This window comes from Microtus pennsylvanicus, chromosome 14, assembly GCF_037038515.1.
Source record: "Microtus pennsylvanicus isolate mMicPen1 chromosome 14, mMicPen1.hap1, whole genome shotgun sequence".
Lineage (NCBI taxonomy): Eukaryota > Metazoa > Chordata > Mammalia > Rodentia > Cricetidae > Microtus > Microtus pennsylvanicus.
Genome location: NC_134592.1, coordinates 28,700,613 through 28,724,945, shown reverse-complemented (window position 1 = coordinate 28,724,945; position 24,333 = coordinate 28,700,613). Strand labels below are relative to the sequence as shown.

The 24,333-nt window shown below is 43.9% G+C and overlaps 1 protein-coding gene across 1 annotated transcript in view; it reads right to left on the bottom strand.

Moving 5' to 3' along the window:
• Positions 1–24,333, bottom strand: part of Pomt2 (protein O-mannosyltransferase 2) — a 47,634-nt gene that overhangs the window by 13,631 nt on the left and 9,670 nt on the right. Inside the window, exons 3-12 of the mRNA XM_075948634.1 lie at positions 23,821–23,925; positions 22,160–22,268; positions 19,827–19,935; positions 18,015–18,174; positions 16,731–16,837; positions 16,061–16,143; positions 14,425–14,534; positions 8,779–8,845; positions 6,881–6,950; positions 3,293–3,371 (exon numbers count right to left, since the gene is read on the bottom strand). Coding sequence (XP_075804749.1) covers positions 3,293–3,371; positions 6,881–6,950; positions 8,779–8,845; positions 14,425–14,534; positions 16,061–16,143; positions 16,731–16,837; positions 18,015–18,174; positions 19,827–19,935; positions 22,160–22,268; positions 23,821–23,925 — 999 coding nt within the window. The remainder of the gene's footprint in view (positions 1–3,292; positions 3,372–6,880; positions 6,951–8,778; positions 8,846–14,424; positions 14,535–16,060; positions 16,144–16,730; positions 16,838–18,014; positions 18,175–19,826; positions 19,936–22,159; positions 22,269–23,820; positions 23,926–24,333) is intronic.

The window sequence follows — 24,333 nt, the reverse complement described above, 5'->3', positions numbered from 1 at the left end:
TTGCAAAATTGTTGCATTGCCACTTTCTCCTAATCATTGACTTTTGATTCTGAATCATTTATACATTTGGAATGGAAAGTTACAACAAAAAATCTGCATCGGTTCATGTTGTACCTATTCACTTGCCTGTTGGAGATGCTAACTGTCCAGGTACCATGCAGTGCCATGTGCCCTGATGAAGTTACCATTTGCTTCCAAGTAGATAATTTCAGTGCTTGCTTACCCAATATATATTTTTTTGACTTGAACATGTTTTTAGTTTTCCTTTTTCAGTTAGGTAATCCCATGGAAAATTCTCCCGTGCACATCTCTGAATTTGTATTGTAAAGCAAGACAAACCGTTGGAGACTATAAGATGTCATTTTGGGTGGGAGATTGGGCCTGAGAATGAACCAGGAACCTTGTTTCATTTGTGGTGTACTTTATAATTAGAATATCCATTGCAGATAAGCTGACTTGAATTATTTTGAGCAGTTTTCCCTGTTACATATTTTACGCTCATACTTGCGGTTGGATTTTCTCCAAGAGAAAGCAGTTCACTACTGGCATATTAATAAGCACCAACAGGCTTGGTTTTTAAGACAGGGTTTCTCTGTAGCTTTAGAGCCTGTCCTCGAACTAACTCTTATAGACCAGTCTGGCCTCGAACTCACAGAGATCCACCTGCCTCTGCCTCCTGAGCACCACCAATAGGTTTTTATTCCAACTCCAAGCACTGTGGTTGGCTAACATCACCTCAACTTTCATTACCTTTGAAGAAATTGGATTTTCATATTCTTTATTTATAAAGGATCAATGCAGCTGTAAATACAGGTATTTTTAATGTAAATTCATCCCACCACCATCAGAGGCAGTTCCCTATTTTGTTTAGTGAAGGGACAGAAGCTTTCTCATGGCGTCTTCAGAGATTTATAAATGTAAATACTGATTTGGCTGGTCTTAACGGTGTGCTTCACTGTGAGCCTATTTAAATAGTGTGGATGTGATCCATAGTCCAGCACTAAGTTCTTAGTGACTGGTTTTGTGTTTAAGATACAGGAAGAGGGAACTGCAGTGCTGGCTGCCGACACCCTGACTGGGAAGATCTCCTCCCGACTTCACTGAGCTCTCAGCTGGCTTCTGGGTGCGAGTTCTGAGCATTTCTCTTGGGCTTTAATTCGTTAAAGCTGTGCACACATGTAAAGCTGTACACATATGTAAAAAACCAGATGATTTTAGGGAAGATGTAGAATTATTGCTTAGTCATTTCTTAAACAGTTATGCTCTTAATGCTTAAAAGACTAGCATTGCTTGTACAAAAAAAAAAAATGGCGATTTCTCTCTCCCAAATAGTAAGGAAATTAGTTCTGCTGAGTAAACTTTTCATGCCACCTTATAATAAAGCTGAGGCCAGACGGTGGTGGCGCACGCCTTTAATCCCAGCACTCGAGAGGCAGAGGCAGGCAGATCTTTGTGAGTTCAAGGCCAGCCTGGTATACAAGAGCTAGTTCCAGGACAGGCTCCAAAGCTACAGAGAAACCCTGTCTCGAAAAACCAAAATAATAGTAATAATAAAGCTGAAAAATCCCTTTGTTTCTAGTTATATATACATTTTTTTTTAAAAAAAGCTTTTTGGACTGGAGAGATGGTTCAGTGGTTAAGAACACTGAGTGCTCTTCCAGAGTACCTGAGGTTCAATTCCCAGTACCCATATGGCACAGAACAACTGTCTGTAACTCTAAGATCTGACACCCTCATATATACATACATGTAGGCAAAACACCAATGCACATAAAATAAGAATTAATAAACTATAAAAAAATTTTAAAAGCTTTCATATATGTACCCTCGATAACAGATTTTGAAGAAATCATGTAAGATGATAAAGTATTTGAATGGCACAATAGATGTAAAAAAAAAAACCAGTTTAAAAAAATTTAGTTTTTACATTAAATATTTATTTGAAATCAAATGACTTTGTCCATAAAGATATATATATAGTGTTTGTGTTTGTGTGTGTGTGTGTGTGTGTGTATACAGGGTATGAATACATACACATACATACACAGGATATGTATATGAATCTGGAAGTGAGAAGGGGAAATGCTAACTTTATAGGACCAGAGTGTTAAGTTCTAGACAGCTGATTTTGCCCACAAATCATAATCAAAACCTCACTCCAAGCAAATAAGAAGATCTGGGGCATCTGTGTCCACTATTCTGGACATCTGCATACTCTCATGCAAGCCAGTTAGGTTCTGACACTGCACCTTGGAAATGAAGATGGCTGTATTTAATTCTCCTCAGAAGAGGGCCATGGGAAAACAGGGAGTTCGGTGTCTTGGCTGTAGTATAATAGGGCTCAGGAAATACAAAGAGGCCGAGGGAATTCACTTTATGGAATCCACACTCTTGATTAATGCCCCAAAGGCCTTAGAAGAGAGAGTGACGGATAAATCTCAACAGTTTTCACCAGCTGCTCTGTTTCAGTTATCTCAGGACACAAGCCCCCACAGAACTCATATTCTATAAACTGCATGTCCCTGATATAGCAAAATACAAAGCTATGTTGGCAACAGCCCTCTGTATGGCAGGGAAAAAACCTGTAAAATAAAACCATAAGAATTTGGGATCTGGCTTTTTTTAGTGTATTATTGTGTTTATGTGTGCATGACCAGGAAGGGGAGGAACATGCCATTGTATACATGTGGACAACAAAGGGCAATTTTGTGGAGTTAGTTCTCTCCTCCCACCTTTATGTGGGTTCTAGAGGTTGAACTCAGGTCACCAAGCTTGCATGACAAGTACATTTAGTGTCACTTGAGCCCATCCTGCCAGTCTTCCACATGGTATTCCTATCTGACATTTATTAGGTATTAGGCTATATAAAGTACATAGTTACTTTACAAGAAGAGGGATAGAGACAAAATAGAATTTATAAGCTGCTTTTCTCATAGCAAACAGAGCTAAGCAGTTATAATATGTTAAAGAAGTCTATATGCTGGCCAGGCGTGATGGCACACGGCTTTAGTCCCAGCACTCGGGAGACAGAAGCAGATGGATCTCTGTGAGTTTGAGGCCAACCTGGTCTACAGGGCAATTTTCAGACCAGTCAAGGCTACATAGTGAGGCAATGTCTCAAAAACAAAACAAAACAAAAAAACAACTACAAAAAAGAAACTCATCTATGTGCAGCCTCCAAATTCTTAGAACATTCTAGAATTCTGGGCAGGATGACTCCTACTGCATGGCCCTGGACCAAGATTCACAACTTTTTAGATACACCCTGCTCACATCCCAGTTTCTTACTTACTATGCCATAGCCAGTGACCTGATAGTGCTTCCGGGTCAGGGGAGCCTCATGATAGTGGCTGTGCAGGTTCCGAGTAGTTCTAGAAGTTAGAGAAGAACCATTATCTAAAGGAAAGAGACGTTCATGCTGCTTCTTTTTATTAAGAATATGCAGTCATCTGTTAGGATTAGAAAAATTAGAATCTGAACTATTAATCCCAACACACCAGGAAAAGTGGTATCTATCCACTCCTAAGAACTAGTTTGAGGACTGGAGAAGAGAGGAGCACAAGGTGAGAAAGACAGAGAAAGGAGTACTGAGCATCAGGAAGGCCGGGGAGGGGGGGTAAGCATCAACCTTCACAGGGTTAGGAGCTTTGAAGTTTTAGCTTTTCCTGACTAAAGAGGCAAGTCTGGGGAGAAGAAACAAGCAATTGAGATGAATACACTTAAGTCAGGCAAACTTCCCTGTTCCCAGTTATTTTCCATTCTCACCAACTTTTTTTTAAAGTGGGGATTTGCAAGAAATGAGGAGAGGATTAAATTTAGTTTTGATGTTCTTAGCTTTTTATAACAACTCTTGCTTTTATTCATGAGTAATAAATGTTCATGACACAATTATGGGGAATTTACAAAAAATTAAATATTATTTATTAGGAACAAATCAGATTTACTTAGTAGTAGGAATCTAGAGTATCTAAAATCCAAATAACTAGAAAAACGTACTGATTTCTATACACACATACATACATGCATTCTCTCCCTTTTCTCCTGTGTTCCAAAGCCTTTTATCTGGTAATTCCAGTATATAAATCTTTTGAGGCTGTTTCTGCTAATGACTGCTTTGGTCTATTTTTGGCCATTGCGCTTTTTCCTTGAATAATCTATCTTTGTGCATCATTAACTGTCGTTGAAAAACTATAGGAAGAGATTCCAGTGTCTTTCCAAAAGCAGGGTTAGCACTTGCTTTTAGCCAGGTACATAGGAGATATTACCAGTTTATGCTCACGTTTATTTAAATCATGGCTGAAAGATGCTGAGCCCACCTAAGTGACACGAATGTGAGCTTCAGGGCCAGCAGTGGATCAGTTGGAGGTTACTTCTTGGGAAATGCCAACAATCTACTCCTACAAAGTCATTTTTCCTAAAGTACAGTGAGTAAAGTATATATACACTTAACCTAAAATCTTCTGAGTTCCAAGTCTTGGGGAAGGGTCACTTAGTACTACATCGTCACTTTGGAGGAGCCAAAACTTTGACTTGAAAACTCCTCTTAGGCCAGTGAGGTGGCTCATTCGGAACGGTACCTGCTGCCAAGTCTGAGAACCTGAACCTGAGGTTGATGCCTGGGGGCCTCTCACATGGTGGAAGGAGAGAACAAACTCCTGCAAGTTGTCCTCTGACTTCCCATCACACTGGGGCTCATGTACACATTCACAAAACAAAAATAAATTAAAAAAAATTTTTTTTTAAAGAAACTTCTCTCAATAGGTAGTCAAAACAAAACAACAAAACTCAAGGCTTGATGATGGTAACACATGCCTTTAATCGCAGAACTTGGGAAGCCGCGGCAGGCAGATCTCTGAGTTCTCGGAGTTTGAGGCCAGTCTGGTCTACAGAGTAAGTTCAGGGCTATACAGAGAAACCCTGTCTCAAAAAAAAAAAAAAAAAAACAAAAACAAAAAACAAACAAACAGAAAACCCCAGAAGAAACTTGAAGTAGTAAAACTGACTTGCAGCTCTGTTTAAATTGTTCAAAGTTTAACTCTGTTAGGTTAAGACTAACAGAGATTTAAGGATGACAGTGTATTTGGAATGGATAAGCCTATGGTGTACATAAGTAATTAAAATCTTCTATTCAATGTCAGCTGCTCTTTGAGCAGGAGTCAGAGCCAGACAAATGCTCGTGAAGAGCTTTTCCTTCTTTAGTCTCTAGATGTGAGGAGTGATCTCTCACTGGCAAGGCATACTGTTTCTACAACAGGATGAGGGAAAATGTGGCCTCAATGCTTTGCTTTTCTCTGAATTCCTTCTTTCTCTTGGATTTTGAGCTAAATAACTCTAAAATTCTAAAAGCTTTTTCATGCTTTTAAGCAGTTTTTGAGTCAGACTGGTGTTTCCATTCAATCCAATGAACACACAGTGAGACAGATCAGTGTGTCAGTCTCAGAGACAGATTGTTTACATTCCCTAAAACTATCTACCCAAAACACAGCTCTGGGCTATCAAACTATCCTTTCCTGGAGGCAGGTGAGAGCTGAAGTTAGGTTTTAAGTTTAAATTACTGTGCTTTAAAGAGAACTATAAAACAAAAATACCTCTAATACTATAGAGATAAATACTTTGCATTGGTATGAATCTTGTTTTATTGATATAAATTTAAGGTCAATTTTGTTATATGTATATTTCTGCTCTTGATTAAGGTATTGTGTTTGTGCAGCTCATTTAAAAATGTAATGTATAGTTAAGAAATACAGGTTAATAGATAGTCATCTATAATAGTCAAGCTTGTAGTCATGTTAGTTAGGTTTTCTAGATGTACAGAGATTTCAGATGGATAGTTATTCTTCAAAAGTTAAAGCCTTCCTTTCTAATTAGACAGAAAAGGGAAGGTGATGTGGGATTCCCCACTGTATGCTATGAATGCCATTGGTTAAGAAAGAGGCTGGTTTTGGCCAAGGGCTTAATAGACTATAGCCAGACTGTAAGTTCTCTCTCTCTCTCTCTCTCTCTCTCTCTCTCTCTCTCTCTCTCTAGAGAGAGAGAGAGAGAGAGGGCAGAGCCAGGGAGAAGCCATGTAGCTGCTGGAGGAGAAATAGACGCAAGCCACCAGCCAAAATCTTACCAGTAAACCACAAGCCTTGTGGTAAAATATAAAATAATAGAAATGAGTTAATCTAAGATATAAGAGCTAGCTAACAATATGCTTAACCTATTGGCCAAACTGTGTTGAAATTAATATAGTTTCTGTGTAATTATTTGGGTCTGGGCTGCTGGGAAAAGAACAAGCAGCCTCCGCCAACACTCTAACCTGTAAGCCCTACTTTCCCAAAGACAGATAACTTCCTGGAATGCTGAGGGCTGTTGTTTATGTAGGACAACAATCCACATGTTTTCACTTCTGCAAACAAGGTTGGTTGCCCCAACTGCACAGGGTGTGTTTGATCACACATAGGTGGGAGGTACAGAGGTAGGAGGTACATGGGCAGGAATTACGTCAGAATGTAAACTTGCCCTGAATTGAACAAAGGTGGGAAGTTCATAGCCTTGTGGGTTTTACCTTTGTAAGCACCAGACTAACATAATTCACGGCCATTCTCTGGGAATCCCAGGTATGGACCTGGCCACTGTCCACCGTCCTGGCCAGTATTTAATAAAGCTTGCTTCAAATTTGGCTCAAAAATTGCAGCAGTCATCTATCTTATTCTCACCCAATCGAATTGACCAGAGAAGGGACACTGAAAGGCATTCTTAAAGGTCATGTCTCCTCAGAGCCAAAATCAGCAAGCAAAGGCTAGCTCACTATACACCCTTATACCATGCATGGATTTCTTACTCCACACAGCCCACTGCCCTACCATTCAATTTCAACAGCAGCAGGCTCACTTACTCTTTGTGTTCTAGTCGAACGATGTCTCCATGTCTGACAAACTCCACTGGGAATGAAGGATCTAGGGGATCTGCCAAAAAGAAACAGATGTGGATATCGAGTGCGTCACTCACATTCTAAACTAGAGACAGCCGAAGGCCTGTGGGAAACGGCTACAGTGCCAAGTGGTATGTGCTGACAGACTAACAATGTGCGGGGAGACCAAAGCACTAGGTTCTCCAGTCTCCTCAGAGGATTAGAAAAAGCGTCCCAGAAGTACTGCTCGGAAGACTCTTGAGGAGGAGGGAATTCTGACAAGTGAACGGCAGGATAAAGGGACACATACCAAAGACTCATACGAAGAAGAATCCGTGCAGCAAAGAGTCCACACACATAAAAGATGTGGGAACAAATGATGGCGTGAGGAGTGGGGCTAGACTGGCCACTACGCAAGCTGGCAACAAGATCTCTGTCTCAATTACTGGGGCCTCCACTGAAACTTCAGGTGGGAGGCTAAAGAGTGGAAACATCCTTAGTGAGTAATACAGTCTTTACAAAATTAAGTCCACACAATTGCCCAGCTTTTTTCAAAATCAAATTGTATCTCTGCTAATAGACTTCCTAAGCATGAGATGAAAAAAATGATAATGAAATGCTGAAAGAAAAGAACTCCTCTCCAGGCTTCTAGAACTGGTCACAACCTGGAAAGGTAGCTGCATAGAAAAGCGGCGGGAAGCCGTCATGGCAGGGCAGAGGCATACTTGTAAAAGTCTGTCTCCAACAGTAAGATGCCAGGGCTCTATAAACAATCAAGGTCGGGAAAGCTAAATTTGCTAATGCAAATTACTGGCTGTGAGATTCACCTGCAGAGACACCCGCTGCTATGCTGCCTTATACACAGGGAAGGAAGTTTTATTTGGTATGGATTAGAGTGAGGGGCCTTTACAACCAACAAGAACACCAAGTTCCCAGAAAACCCTAGCTGCTTAGGTGAAATGCAGCCATCTCAGCTTAGAAGCCACAATGGAAAGCAGGCAAATTTGAATGATTTAGAGGCACAGCCAGTCTCCCTCAAACTCCGCTATGACTGTTGTGTTAAAAGCACAGTCAATAGCAGTAGCACCACAGACTCACTCAGGGCTAATTTACATTACTGAGCATGCAAATAAGGCAGCAGGAGAGGAGAAACCGCTGTTGTGTGCACAGTTCTAGCCAAAAGCAACAATGTGAAGAGATGGCAAGGAAAAACAAGGGGGAGTTTAGATGAACAGCTGTCCACTTTTCCAGACTGGAAGCAGCTGGCCTGTGCCGGCTCAGGCAGGTGGTATTTGCTGAGCAGGCACAGGAAATACCTGGGGTATCACCAGTGAGGTCGGACTCAGGTGATAATTGTCCTCTTACAGACACAACAGAAAGCTGTCCACAGGTAGCTAGTTGCCTTCCAAGGAAAGGAAGACCCTAAAATACCTCTTGCTTAGTCCTAAAACCAGGAAGTCCAGCTAGCGTGTGTGTGTGTGTGTGTGTGAGTGTGAGTGTGTGTGTGTGTGTGTGTACACACACGGACTGGCAGTTATCAAGTAACTCAACCAGCCCAGAATCAAAAAAGGCACACTATCATATCAGGACTACAGCTGGGGTGTGCAGGGTTTGGGAGTGAAAGCAACTCCCAGGTCCCCCAGTTAGGGCTGCCTGATAGTCCCTGGGATAAGCTTACATAACCTCTTCCTGGGTGAAATCTGAGCCCTGGCCCTGCTGTTTCACTCACTGCTCATCCTCTATGCTTCCAACGTGTTTGGAACACAACAGGAGTTCAACAGTGTTCAAAAGGTCACCAAAGGTGTTCAGGAGCCTAGTGTCATGAGAAAAGTGAGGGGACTCAGTGAACAACAGCACAAGAATCTCAGTCTCCGCCACATTACCTGTGTTTGTGTTATGTTTCTTGATAATCCACAGGTTGTTGTAGTCCTTATGCAAATAGGTGGTAACCTAGGCAGAGGGCAGAAGTGGGGGAGGTAACAATCATGATCAGCACAGCTGGCCAAGCACAGTCCCCATCAAAATGATACCACCTGAGCATCTTTCAGGATCCCCAGCCCTAACTCTGGAGGCCACAGTTCCCAATGAAGCTCAGAAGCAGCACTTCTGAATGAGATTTTCTCCATTTTTCAGAATTTAAAGGCCCTACCCCTCGAGAACTTTTTGATTTATCTCTTCTTTTTGTTTCTTGTCAATAAAGTTTCAGCTGCCTTAAGAGAGGACCATTACACTGTGTGTTAAAGTCTCCAGCACCAAAAGCAGGAGATTTAGTATATTCAAAAAGTGATTAAGACAATGTCTGGGGGCTGGAGAGATGGCTCAGGGTTAAGAACTGGCTGTTCTTCCAAAGAATCCCAGTTCGATTCCCAGCACCCACATGGCAGCTCACAATTGTCTGTAACTCTGGTTCCAGGGGATCCAACACTCTTACACACACACACACACACACACACACACACACACACGGCAGCTCACAATTGTCTGTAACTCTGGCTCCAGGGGATCCGACACTCTTACACACACACACACACACACACACACACACGGCAGCTCACAATTGTCTGTAACTCTGGCTCCAGGGGATCCGACACTCTTACACACACACACACACACACACACACACACACACACACGGCAGCTCACAATTGTCTGTAACTCTGGTTCCAGGGGATCCAACACTCTTACACACACACACATGGCAGCTCACAATTGTCTGTAACTCTGGCTCCAGGGGATCCGACACTCTTACACACACACACACACACACACACACACGCAGGCTCACAATTGTCTGTAACTCTGGTTCCAGGGGATCCGACACTCTTACACACACACACACACACACGCAGGCTCACAATTGTCTGTAACTCTGGCTCCAGGGGATCCAACACTCTTACACACACACACACACACACACACACACACACACACACGCAGGCTCACAATTGTCTGTAACTCTGGCTCCAGGGGATCTGACACTCTTACACACACACACACACACACGCACGCACGCACGCACGCACGCAGGCTCACAATTGTCTGTAACTCTGGCTCCAGGGGATCCAACACTCTCACTCACACACACACACACACACACACACACACACACACAGGCTCACAATTGTCTTTAACTCTGGCTCCAGGGGATCCGACACTCTTACACACACACACACACACACACACACGCAGGCTCACAATTGTCTGTAACTCTGGCTCCAGGGGATCCAACACTCTCACTCACACACACACACACACACACACGCAGGCTCACAATTGTCTGTAACTCTGGCTCCAGGGGATCTGACACTCTTACACACACACACACACACACACACGCAGGCTCACAACTGTCTGTAACTCTGGTTCCAGGGGATCCGACACTCTCACACACACACACACACGCAGGCAAACAGTAGTGCACATAAAATAAAAAACAAATCATAAAAAAAGCAACAGTCTGGGGAGACTCCTCAACTGGTAGGTGCTTGCTACACAAACATCCTTGTGTTTGATCCTCAGCACACAAGTAAGAAAAAGCTAGTGTTCTCAGAATCCTATCACTGGGGAAGTAGACAATACCTGGGCCTCGCTGGTCAGCCAGTTTAACTAAACCTGTAAAGCCCAGGATCAGCGAGAGAGACTTTCTCAAAAACGAAGGTGGACAGTGACTATGGAAGGCACTGACCTCTGACCTCCACATGCACACCTGTGTACCCACATGCATGCACACTTACAGAAAAGGCTATTATTTTTTCTACTATGTGAGTAAATAACACTAAAATGCTCCATAAATATCTTATCCTAGAGTTTTAATCCATAGCCATAAACTGATTTTTTGTGTTTTAATTAAAAAAAATTAAAAATTGTGTGTGCACTCATGTGAATGTCTATAATGCAGTGATATGTCTACTAGTAAAAACCTGAACACAGTATGAACACATATTTAGAGGGCTAGTTAAAGCTGGACAGTGGTGGCACACCTTTAATCCCAGCACTCGGGAGGCAAAGGCAGGAGGATCTTTCAGTTCGAGGCCAACCTGGTCTACAGAGTGAGTTCCAGGATAGTCAAGGCCTCTCAGAGAAACCCTGTCTTGATACTGTATACATGCAATAGAATATTATACACCATTAAAATGCTGTGGAGCATTTTTTTTAAAGCAGCATACAAAAAGGTTCATGAAATGATCCCACTCACAGTGGCTACCATGAGTCCCCAGGCACTATTCTGAGCACCAGACCAGTCCCGCCCTGCTCAGTCACTACCATAGTTCTGTGTGTAGGTGCGATTCCCCCAACAGTAGAAAAACACAGGCTAGGTCATTTGCTCAAGATGACATGGCTTATAGTTTGGGGAGCAAGGAGAGAGACTAAAAATATACACCTTTGCCAGACATGTAAACACGTACCAAAACAAAAGGAATACACACATTTCTTCTGAGTTTTCATAACTTCAATTGGCCATCTGACTAATTTACTTGCAAAAAAAAAAAGTTGGAATTAGCACTTATGGAAAAAAAATCACTCTGCATGTACTACAACTGAATTTGAGCTATTTGAGAGGTTTTTCTTTGTTTCTCAGAAAAAAAAACCAATGATATATAAAGGACTAAAACATAGCTGGGCAGTGGTGGCGCACCCCTTTAATCCCAGCACTAGGGAGGCAGAGGCAGGTGGATCTCTGTGAATTCAAGACCAGCCTGGTCTACAAGAGGTAGTTCCAGGACAGGCTCCAAAGCTACAGAGAAACCCTGTCTACAAAAAAACAAAAACAAACAAACAAACAAAAAGACTAAAACATGTTGATTTATACAAATGATGCAAAGCTAGGTCCAATCTATCTACCTGGGACTTGTTCACAGATGTCAGGGTTTGGTAGGTCTTGTGCATGTATGGAGGGAATGGTTTCTGTTTTTAGAAGAGCCATTATCAAAATTCTCCCAGGAAAATTGTTTCTTTATCATAATTGTAGCCCCTGGCCCACTCCCACAGAAATCTTTGTTTCCACAGTGGAGTTTTTATATGGGACTCCCAGGAACTCAAGTACCTAATTATAGTAGAATACTACTTTTCAAAATATTTGAAAAATGCAGATCTTCGGAGACTAGGGGTAGCTTTGGTTTCTTTTTTTATACTTTTCTAAACTTCCCAATTTTATCTTATAGATGTTAATCATCTGAAAACATTTTTAAACTGAGACCTAGAGACATCACTAAACAGCAGGGCAGAGTGTGAAAGGAAGGCATTTAGTCCAATCACTTCACACTTCAGTTTACAGCGGAGGAGACAGCCTGAGTGTCAAGCCTGACATGTGGTCCCTCGACCCAATGCGCTATCCACACAGCACCGCCATCAGCCTCACACCTGCAGCCATGGGCTCCAGACACACAGTGCCAGCTGAGCAGCGTCTTCAGAACTTGACCTTCCTCTCCTTCTGCGGCATGGCCGCAGATCTGCCACTTTACTATCCTCTACGTGACAGCTGCAGCAAGGCGTCCTCATGGAATGGCCACTGAGGCTTTCTGTCCTGGCTTTACATTAACATGACCTAAAGAACTTAAACCAAAGTGAAAGCGAACAATCCTTTAGACCCACCCTAGATCCATTAAATCAGAATCTCGGAAGAAGAGTCTACAAGTCAAATTTTTAAAGCTCAGTTAACTCTAAAGTGCAGCCAAGACTGAGAAACATTGGGCCGAAGATAAGCGATAACCAAACATGAGAAAGCAATGCTGCAAACCCAATACCCAGGTCCAGCTTTCTAGCAGGACTAAAAAGAAATGTTGTTAATGTGTTTGAAGAAGTAAAATTTGGCAAAATGAAGCTCTCAGTCATTCTTTGGAGAAGCCTCACTTGGGAGCATCTTAGATGAACAGCCTGGCCCACAGCTTCCCCCTCCCCACTGCTCCACTCTCACCTGCACATCACTGCATCTGAGACTACTGACTTTCCCTCTGCACCAAAACCAACGTGTTGGTCACAGGCCTACTGAACTGATGCCATCCCCTTTCAGAGACCTCACTCCCCACTCCTCCATGTCTTCTCCAACCTCCCCACTCACTCCTTCACTCTCAGTCTCTTTTAGTTCCACTCTGAGCAGCCTTGAACACCCCCTTAAATGAAGGGTCCCCTCACCAGCCCTTCCTCCCTGCAGTCTTCCTGGGCAATATTAGCCACCCACTTTGTGTTAACACCTACATGTTATACTCAGATCTCTCTTCTGAGATAAGTCCCAAACCTAACATATAAGGAAAGTTCTGCTCCCAGCTTCAAAGCCATTCCTCCCCATTGGATCATGATTAAATAACATATATACTTTGCCATCTTGACTACAGAACCACACACAGCTCTTCCTGATCTCCAGTCCATTACCAGGCCCTCCAGTGATACCTGGGAGGTGTTTCCTGACTCAGTTCCAGCACTGTCCCTGCCTCCTAACCAGTATTATTTTATAAACTTCCATCTAATCAGACCTCATCACTTCATCACTTTCCTGCCTCCCCAGAACACAGTCCAGGCCCACTAACCTCTCCACTCCCCTGTTCTCCCTCTCAGGCACCTTCCACCACAGCACAGCCACTCCCTGTTAGAGGAGAGAGCCACTTGTTGGTTCCCGACCACCCAGCTAGCTTAGGCCTGAAATAATCACACAGAAACTGTATTAATTAAATCACTGCTTGGTCCATTAGCTCTAGCTTCTTATTGGCTAACTCTTATATTAATTTAACCCATTTCTATTAATCTGTATATCGCCATGTGGCAGTGGCTTACCAGCAATGTTTCAGCATGTCTATCTCTGGTGGCAGCTCCATAACTTCTATCTGTCACCACTATCTTTCTCCCAGCATTCAGCCTGGCTTTCCCTAAATTCTGCCTTGCTATAGGTCCAAAGCAGTTTCTTTATTCATTAACGGTAATCCCAGCACACAGAGGGGACTCCCACAGCCACTCCCTAACATGGACACCTTCCATAGGTGCCCTTTACAGATGTTATCACATTCTATCTTCGGAACACCCCTACAGTGGAGAGGAACATCATTTATTTCCCACTATGATCAGGAGATTAAGCCACAGAATGATTAAGACATTTGTATTAAGTCAAACCTATACGGATTCAAACCCAAGGAATCCAGTCTAGTTCCCAGGTCTGTAGTCATAACTATTATCTTTCCTCATCACCCTCCAAGGTGATGAACTGTGCTAGGCACGAAAGACTTCCAGGATCAGGCAAAAGGATTCTCATGATGCCTTATAAATTGGGTTCCCCAGAGGCAGGCAGAATGCCAAGAAAGCCTCTGGTAAAAGGGGGAGGGGAATCAATTGGGGCAGAGGGGGATCATGAGATGGACAGAGGAACCTCTGAGCTGAAACCTAAAGAAGCAAGGTTAGCCAAAGGAAGGAAGAGAAGGAGCAAGGAGAATGTTTCAATCAAGAGAAAATAGGTGAATTAAGGATGACAAGCAAGAAAGTGAACGGCAGGTTCAGTCACAAGCTCAGTGTGGCTGCAACCAATATCACAAAAGCTTACCCACCTGCTGCTGGCGTGCACCAATGCCCTCAGGGTAGAGGTGCCTATGGGAGTGTAAGTAGCCAATGGCCATCCGGAGATTCTTCACAGTGATTACAGAGCCGTATGCCAGGTCTAGAGGAAAAGAGGCATCAGACAGATGACAGGCCGCCCCTGTCTTGAAGGTAGGTGGGTGGTGGCTACACACCACAAGCCTTGCAAATCCTGAGTGATCATGGGGCCCAGGCTTGCCTAAAGCTGGAGCTCCTGTTGCCTTCTCACGTCAATGGAAGCAACTCAAGAGGGAGCTCCCTACATTCCCAGCACTGACCACCTTGCTTCAGACTCCACACTCCCTCACAGGCCGCTCCTCCACAGTTCTTCTCATTCCTTCCTCTTGCATTCTCTAGTAACCTGTTTTGTTCCTCTTTCCAGTTCTCATGCAGTTACTACCACAGCATCAATTACCTTACCTCTGAACAAATTTCAGTCCAAAGCTCCCTCTCTAAGGACTACCTCCACATTAGTGTCCCTCCAAACCAGTGCTTTCTCTTGCTTTCCTAGCTCTCATTCCCTTCCCAGTCTGTGGAGCCCACTGTGTTCCTGTTATTAGATGTACTGAAAGAGCAAATTGGCATTCCTGCACTCCGGACCTCAGAGACACCTTTTTTCTCCCTTGCCTGATCCCTCTTAGATATGCTCTTGGCTGTCCCTGATTCTTAGAGATCCTCAGGTACAGCCTGGCAATGACTTCCTAATAGATGCCCCCTCCTTCCTTGACACCTTATACTTCCTTCCAGCTGTGCTAACTTTTACTACAAGGCACTGCACTCCTAGCTGCCTGCCTGCCTGCTCAGAAACCTCCATGCAGTCTCCAACAGCTTACTCCAGCATCTCACACCCTTATCATCTAGGTCCTAACTCTCTTTTTAACTTAAAATTCCAGGCTCTGATCATAGCCTGTACCTTGAGTTTTCCCCTCCCCTTGGCTTTGATCATGCCATCCCTTCTTGCCTAATATGACCTCTTGCTCTTTCCACTCATCCTTGCAGGCCCAACTTGAAGGCAAATCTTTGTATGCATGTGTATGGGATCCCCTTGAACTGCCTCCTAGCACTGACTTGGCACGTGCTTTAATCCCCAGTACTGTGTTCCACCCCTCATTTTTCTTTCTTTCATTTTATATTATTATTACTATTATTTATTGCTATTATTATTTTGAGACAGGGTCTATGTAGACCAGGCTGTCCTTGAACTCACAGAGCTCTGCTTGCCTTTGCCACTATGCCTGGTTCTGCATTTTTCCCTTTTCTGTACTTAACACACAAATGGCGGTCCTTCACATCAGACTATCCTTGGAGGGAGAATACCTGCTAATTACTACCTGTGAATAAGCATATGCATAAGACTATCAGAAGACTACCACAGCCTTTCTCTATGACCAGATTCTCTTGAAATGGCCTTCTTACAGAGACAGCTTTGATAGGTACAAAGGAGAAGCTATTTTGAGTACTATAGTAACTGACTCTTGAGTACTGATACTGTAATGCTGGGTTTTCTCCCAGTCTGCTATATATAGGCAAAAAAACAAAAACAAAAACAAGCTTCAAACTTGCTTTTTCCATTTCAACTCCCAGGAAACCTCTGCCTAGCACACTCACATTCAGGGATAGAAGCATTGTGAAGGCTGTTCCCTGAAAGCCGGGCTTGAAAGGCAGAGCTGAAGAAGCCATCACCAGGACCACTGTGGGGAAGGAGAAGCAGAAGAGTCAAGCTGAGAGAATAAAAGCTGTCATTTCCCAGAATCCCTTAGATAATTTAAAAGGTGTGACTTCATGAAACAAACATGGATGATAGAGTTGGAGGAACTACAGTCCAAATTTCACTTCTGCCACTTACTACCTTGGGTGACTTGGGCGATATCCCTTATATAGCCTTGGTTCTTCATTTATAAATAGATATTTTAAAAAGCCAAAAGAACTCACCAATAATGACAGTTAAATGAGATTATGCATAATGCTAATAAACCCAGTTCTCAGCACTTAGCTGTTGGTGTCCTGGTTATCAGTACCTCTAGTCCCACTGCAACCCTGGTACCCATCCTCATGAAAGTGAAAAGCCTCTGATGGAGATAGGGACATTTAGGCTATCAGGGAATTTCCACCTCCTTCAAGGCTGGGTACTGGGTGTTCTGAGCCTTGGGATATGCAGAAGAGAGAACATGGGGGCAGGGAAAAGTTCCTCCCCTCTCCTAACCTCACATGGCCCACACATAGGCTTAGGTGCCAGAGAAAGACCGGAAGTAAGAGGCTGGAAAGGTTCTGACTGTACCTTTTATTCAGCACCATGACATGAACAGCAAAAATGGTCACATAGAGCACCAAAGGCAGCACTATGAGGCACAGGATTCGCGCAGTCAGGTGCTTCCCCACAGTCACCTGCAAACAAAAGCCACCACAGGTGCTGGCATAAGAAACTCCATTGTATGTATAATATGAGTCACATTGGAAAGAATAATGGGTGGAAAACCCTAGGCCTTTCTATATTATCCTTCACCACACACACACACACACACACACGCACTGCAGGGGGATAACATGGGCCACTTCTCTGCACGCATGACCACTGACAAGGTGAGACTGTTGTTTAACAGTGGCCTCCAGCTCAATGAACTGTACTGACTGTGCCAGGCCCTTATCACATGGCCAACTGTTGCTGGCCTTAACCTCAACTCCCTCACAGTCCTCCGTGGAGTACCTAAGCTTTGGGGCCTCCCCTCTGCTGTCAAAGGAAGACTATACTATAATAGGCCTCTCCTCCTCTCCTCCAGCCTCCCCCGCCCCCACAATAGATTCCAGAGGGCAGGGATCATGTAATAGTCACCAACATATTCCCAATATTCTGCACTTAGTAAATGGCCTCTATATAATTTCTGAATGAATAAACAGGTTGGAAATTCGGTAGGTGAGTCCTGGAGCTTGCCTAACCAAAGCTGGAGTCATAGACTGCCCTCCACCTACCTCTAATACCTGTAGGTCCTTTGCAAAGTTATCTCTCTAGCTTTCAAATTCTTCACTTATAAAATCAGTGAGTGGTTATAACCCCCACATAGGATTTTAATGATGAGATAATGAAAGCAAACCATTCTGTACAGTGCCTGGCACTGACTCAGCCCTTGATTACTAATGTCATAAAGAAAAAATCCTAACAGCATTTAACTGTCATCCAATTATGGAAGCCCTGGATCAGGAAAAGAAATTCTGAATTCCAGAAGATGAGTCATTCCACTCATCTGACCTAAGCTCTTATGGCCTTGGTGGGCCTGGCACGAGTCCAGCTGGACAGAATCCTCTGGCTGGGCAATTTCAAATAAATTAAGGGAGATGGGAAGGGGCAACAATAGAATTGCAAGGTAGTTACTTTACTTACTCTCTCTACACCACTCCAGCCCCTCAGCCAGGCCCACTCCCTGATATCCTGATGTCTACAGAGGAAAGCTGTGCCTGTCCAGTCTGGCACGGCCCACAACACAGGGCACAGGGCACACTCCCTCCACCCACAGGAGAAGCACAGGCACTGTGGAACAAAGATATACACAAGCACTTGAGTTCTTACCAGTGAAAGACTGAGGTCTCCAAACAGCTGCCAAAGGTCTGAAATGGTGTTCAATCCCACTTGCAGGATGATAAAGAGGCCAACAAATTTGACCCCTAAAGCACCAGCAAGACTAATACCAGTCAGGCTGAGCCAGAACCACCAGGGGGCAGAGAAAGGCCTGGAAACCAGTAAGATACAGTTCAGTTTGGAAGCTAGAATGAAATAGGAAATCAAAAGCAGCAGTAGGACAGTGTCCTAAGCCTCAAGGGTTCTTAACCCCAGGGAACCAGGGCATGGCACCAAGGAGCCTGTGCTCTGTGAAGGCCCACAAACTACAGGTAAGTCAGTGTGAAAGGAAGTAGCATGTTGTTCTGGGGAGGGTCTATGCTATTCCTGGATAAGCATTGGGCCTCTTACATAGAGACTTATTCTTCACTAGAGACAAGTCAGGTAGATATACAAGGAAAAACAGAAAATTCTCTGGACTCAAGTCAGACTTATTCTTTGTGTTACCTCTGGGCCTGCCAAAGCCAGCATTTATTAACAGTCCATGAATGTGAGGCGCCATTCCACATATTGTATCCTATCCGTCTAATCCCATCATACCCTTAAGCGAGAGCTCATTATCCTCTGTTTACACATAAGGAAATCAAGGCACAGAGAGGCCAAGCAATGTAGCCAGCAAGTGATGGAAGGCAGTTTGTACTAACAGCAACTAGTATACCTCAGCAGATTTTCTGATGATCTGGCACTTCCCCTGCCAGAATGAATACTCCTTAAAGGCAACATCTTTGTTACTGTGCCTCTCTCTCCTGGTATGATACCTGGTATATGCTACATATTTAAGAAATGGGAGATGGGTCTGGAGATACATGGCTCAGTGGTGGAGGCTTGCCAAACAAATGAGGCCCTGGGCTCAATCTTTGATACCACATTTTTTTCCTTAAAAAAAAAGTCACTGGCTGGGACTAATATTATATGGGTAAATACACATCGTTTTCTAGGAGCGCCTAGGATAAACCAGCTCTTTGGAATGCTGAACACTACCGGTATTTTGAATACATAGAAAGTCATACTCTATTCCCTTGGAGACAGAAGGATCTAGAAAAATAGGAGAATTCTGGAAGACCAAAATCCAGATCAGCTTTAGAACTGACCAGGGTCTGAAAAGATCCTCTTGGCCTGTGTGCAAACCTTATCATTAAGTCAGCATTGGATGCAAGCTTTGAGGCAAAGAGACAGCACCTCTGAGGCAGCATCTGCACTTGTGTCTTGTCCCCTCCAGGATGGAGACTGTGAGGATGAGCTGTCCCAGAGCTCCGTGGACCAGCACTGGTTCTGAGGGACAGCTCATAAGGCTGAGTGAGGAGGCGGCATCAGGACTCCTCCATAATACCCACCACTCCTCCCCAATTGTACACCAACTGTAAACATCCAAAACCTCCTGACAGTCAACAATTTCTCATCTTGTGAAAAGCAAAGCTAAAAGCATCTATTAGAGGAAACTCTTTAAAAATTATTTTTCATGGGGCTGAGAGATGGCTCAGTGGTTAAGAGTACTGGCTGCTCTTCCAGAGGTTCTGAGTTCAATTCCTAGCAACCACATGTTGTAATAAGATCTGGTGTCCTCTTCTGGCCTTCAGGGATACAAGTAGGCAGATGCTGTATACATAATTAATAAATAAACCTTTTAAAAAATTATTTTTCATTATCTAAAAAACAAACAAATGGAAAGTATTGCTCCTCTTAAAGTAAGCTTGACTGCTAGTCCTGTAAGCACCCACCCAGCTCTGCCACCCCCCCCACCCAACCCAAGACGGTATTTCTGACCTGTCAGCACAGGAGTTGTACTTGACCATGCTCAGCATGGCAGCCATGATGAAGAACATCAGGATAGGGTCAAGGAGGATGTACTGGGACAGAGTGAGGCATCCTGTGTCTGAAAAATAGGAGCTTGCTGGTCAAAACACAGAGTGATAGGAGATCTCTAAAAACCAAACACTCTACAGCAGGAAACAGTCCTCTCTGCATTGCAAGTAAGCATCTGGCAGTCATGACTAGGCGGCCATTGATCACTACTGGGTTATCAGCAAGGAGGAGGACTCAGCTGCGGGCACAGCAGAGCCCAGTGATAAGAAGCAATACCAACGCTATCTGTAGGCCCTCTATCTCAGAGGCTCATGTCATTCACTCAGCCCTGAGGCCACTTCCTCATTCCTACCATAAAAACCCCACAAAGTGATGCAGTTGTAAACTATAAATGTATAGGAGAGTTTTATTTCATATGACATCTTCATTGAGGGTTGACTTCCTATATAGGTACCAGACCAACTTAAGAAAGAAAAAAAGCTTAAGTTATTAACATATTCCTGCTTAAACCCCACAATGTCCTCTCATCTCACTCAGGCTAAAAATTTCTCAGGACAGTTCCCAAATCCTGTATGGCCTCCATATCTATCTAAAGTCAACCCCAACATTCTTACTCACTGTCCCTCACAGGGTTACTACACAGGCTGTTCTCCTGCCTTCTCTGAGAAGTCTTCTCTCAGAACTCTGGAGTCCGATCCTGTTTCACTCAGGCCTCTGCTAGCACTACCTTCTTGGGGGATTATTTGCTGCTTGCCCTATCTAAAACAGTATCCATCCCCACTAATCTATCCCCACTCTGCTTTACATCTAACCTGGCACTAATTGCTTAGGATCCCCAATGAGATGGTTCAGTAGGATGGGGTACTTGTCACCATACCTAATGACCTGAGTGTGAACCTTGGGATCCACATGGAAAAGGATCAATTCCCATAAGTTGTCTTCAGACTCCCATAGGTGTGCCATGACAAGTGTGCATGTGCCTCCCCCATCACATACAAAGTAAATAATCTAAATGTTAAAAGAAAAATAATATGCTTTATCACAGACTTAATATGTCCTGGCTTATTTGTCTGCCCTTTTACAGGGTATATTCTATGAGAACAGCATCTCATCAGTGTATTTTCTGAGGCCTCAAAAGGTGGCCGGGTATAGGGTAGGTGCCTAGGAAACATGTCAAATAGAAAATAAAAAATGACTGATAATGAATAACTAAAGAAAAAATACATACAAGGGAAAAGCCACTGGTTCACAACAGGGAATCCTATAGCCTTGTCCTATATCCATCAAAACATCAGCACATTTGTCTGAACAAGATCCAAACACCCACCTAAATCGTTCTGGACTTCTTTACATGTAAAGCACCACAAGGTCATTGATTCACTTGAAGAGGAATACAGCTAGTACCAGGACTAACCTCTATAGTTAGTCTGTGTTTATCCAGGTGAGGACCCAGAGGAAATACTTAATACTTCTATTGTAATTTTCTGCTTCACTGCTACTTCTGGGTGTCTGCTTTAGGGACTGGGGAGATGCCTCATCAAAAAAAACACTTGTTAGCCAGGTGGTGGTGCACGCCTTTAATCCCAGCACTCAGGCTCCAAAGCTACAGAGAAACACAATCTTGAAAAACAAAAACAAACAAACAAAAAAACCACTTGTCATGCAAGCTTGAAGGCTGGAGGTTGGATTCCCAGAACCCACATAAAAGCTGGGCAGGCATGGCAGCCTCACGGAATCCCAGCACACAGGAGGTAGAGATGGGATCCTCAGGGAAAGGTGGTTAACAAGACTCACTGGGACTGATGAGCTCTGGTTCTGCTTCAGTAAATAAAGTAGAGAACAATTGAGGAAGACAACTGTCAACTACAAGCCTCAAACACACCCACGCAGACACTCACATGTGCAAATATAAACACTCATGAACATCATACACACACACACACACACGACTCACAGATGCAATTATATACTTGTGTTACTAGTAACACTATATTTTACCCAACCCTTAAGTTAATTAAGAATTGGGTCCTATGGTGGAGGTGCACACCTTTAATCCCATCACTCAGGAGGCAGAAGCAGGTGGATCTCTGAGATTTCCAGGCCAGCCTGGTCTACAGAGTAAGTACCAGAACATCCATGGCAACTTGGAGAAATCCTATCTCTAAAAACCCAAAAATAAATAAATAAATAAAAGCACTGGCTGCGCAGATGTGACACTTGGATGTATTGATTTCCAACCACCTACATGGTGTGACAGGCTCATTTCCCAAAACACAGAGGTCAAGAAAACTTACCAAAGGTGAGAAGGGCAGCGGTGAGCAGTGCTGCTGGGAAGGACTTGGACAGATCCAGGACGGTGAGGTAGGCAAAGGGGATCAGCCATGAACCCAGGAAAGCACAGAACTATGGAAGGAAGACAGAGCACTCAAGCAACCAGCTGACTTGGTATACTAATGTCTAAGGTGGAGGACCCTGACAAAAGTCTGAAATCACGTGGAGCATGCAACGGGAGTGTCACCGTGAGAAATCACACGAAGCAGTGGGCATGTACGCCCGTCAGAACTTTGGCACGAGTCCTGGCATGAAATCAGTGACTTTTACAGGAAGAAGCAGGGCTGCCAATCACAGCCAGCTGTCTCCGATCATTTCATTAGGAAAAGCCAGCCTCACAGGCTCAGGCTGAGGAGTACATGAGCTCAAGGCTTACTAACACAGAAGTACTTCACCAACATCAGTGTCTAGCATAAAGCTATGGTATAAGTTGAAGCAGACTTTTTGGAGACATCTTAATATTTCTGAGACTTCTACTGATATTCTTGTAACATTTCCCCTGGTTCTTTGTTTTGAGGATACCGGAAACCACTCAATCTACAGGGTGCATTTTGGTTTGGGAAAAATGACTGCTTGACACTTCATGAGCTGGAGGAGATGGGGGTTTGATTCTTTTTTTAATCAACAGTCCTCTTCCGTCTCCTTAGTCTGCCCATCAGCAGTAGACAGACAAGGCCGAGGTAATGGGAAATTCTTCCCTTTGGGCCATCACTTTTGTACGCAGGAAGTAAAGTGGCCTGATGGGAAGAGAACAGATGAAATTATTTGTCCTTTCCAATCTCCACAGCAAGTCCATGGGGAGTATTGTGTATACTCTGTGCTGTTCAAGAGTCATTAGTAAGAAAATCATTTCTTGAGAGATCTGGGTATGGGGGCACAAGCCTTTAATCCCAGCACTTGAGAGGCAGAGAGGCAGGCAGATCTCTGTGAATTCAAAGACAGCCTGGTCTACATAGTAAGTTCTAGGATAGTGAGCGCTTCATACTGACACCCTGTCTCAAAAAAACAACAAAAAACGAAACAAAAGTGTCACTTGAGAGTATGAACTGAGGGGCGGGCACTCCCTGTTTAATATGGCATGCAGTACTGTACAGACCGCCCAGTGATTATCCCCAGGAAGCACACAGTCATCTAATCTAACTTGTGAAGGCAAAGTGCTCTGAGAACTCAGGCTGGGGACCAGCTTCCACGGGTCTCATTAGGTTGCTCCCAGGGAGCTGAGTGTTTAGGCTCATTAAGCTGATGCTGGGAATCAGGGTGCAGAGGGACTGACTGGAGTAGCTTTCAGCCTCCCTGAGAGAGAGAGACTGCTAAGTGCCAACTTCTTTGTGAGGAAGGAAGTAGGAATCTGGAGACGGTGTGAAGAGGCCACAGTCTAAAGGAAAGGCTGACAGGCTGCAGTGTGCATGGCCTACGAAAGCAACTTCTATGCTATCTGTGGCCTCCCTTCTTCCCTTCCTCCCACACTCACTTCCAGATTTCTACTTTAGGGAGTGGGCTCAATCATTGTCCTCTCCCCACTCCACAGAAGTCCCCTCTCTACACTTGCTGCTTCCGACTGTAACACCTCTGAGTGGGTGTGGCCCCGGGGATTCATCAGTCTACATAAAGCAGGAAGCCTTACTCCTCTCATTCCCATGTAGCTGTGGTGCTCGTATCTGTCTCCAGGCTTCTCGAACAAAAAGGTGCCATCATATCCACTCAGGTAGCCAGCAAGACCAATCAGCATCTGAGGAGAGAGGAATGGACGAAAGATAAAATGTTCATAGAAAAGATTCCTCTGTCCCGTTCTCTCCAGCTGCATGCATGGCCTTCCGTTTCCTTGACAACTGGCCATAGAAGTGCCAGTGTGACATTTTGTCCTGCAGCTGCTGCAGAGTAAAAAAATCTTTTGTCTAAAGAGCTTGTTGCTTGAAACAAACCCTCTCTTATGCCACGCTAAGTTCTTGGGACTAGAGCAGACTGAACATTTAGGGAGGAAAAGACTTAAGGGTAGGGTTAGTGAGGGGCTCACACATGCAGTCTGTTTTCTTTCATTTGTTATGAAATGAAACATGACAGCTCTCGGGAAGGTCCTGGGCATTCTCACTCTTGGGACACTGGCCTTCTACTCTAAGAAAAGAGGCTCCAAATCACA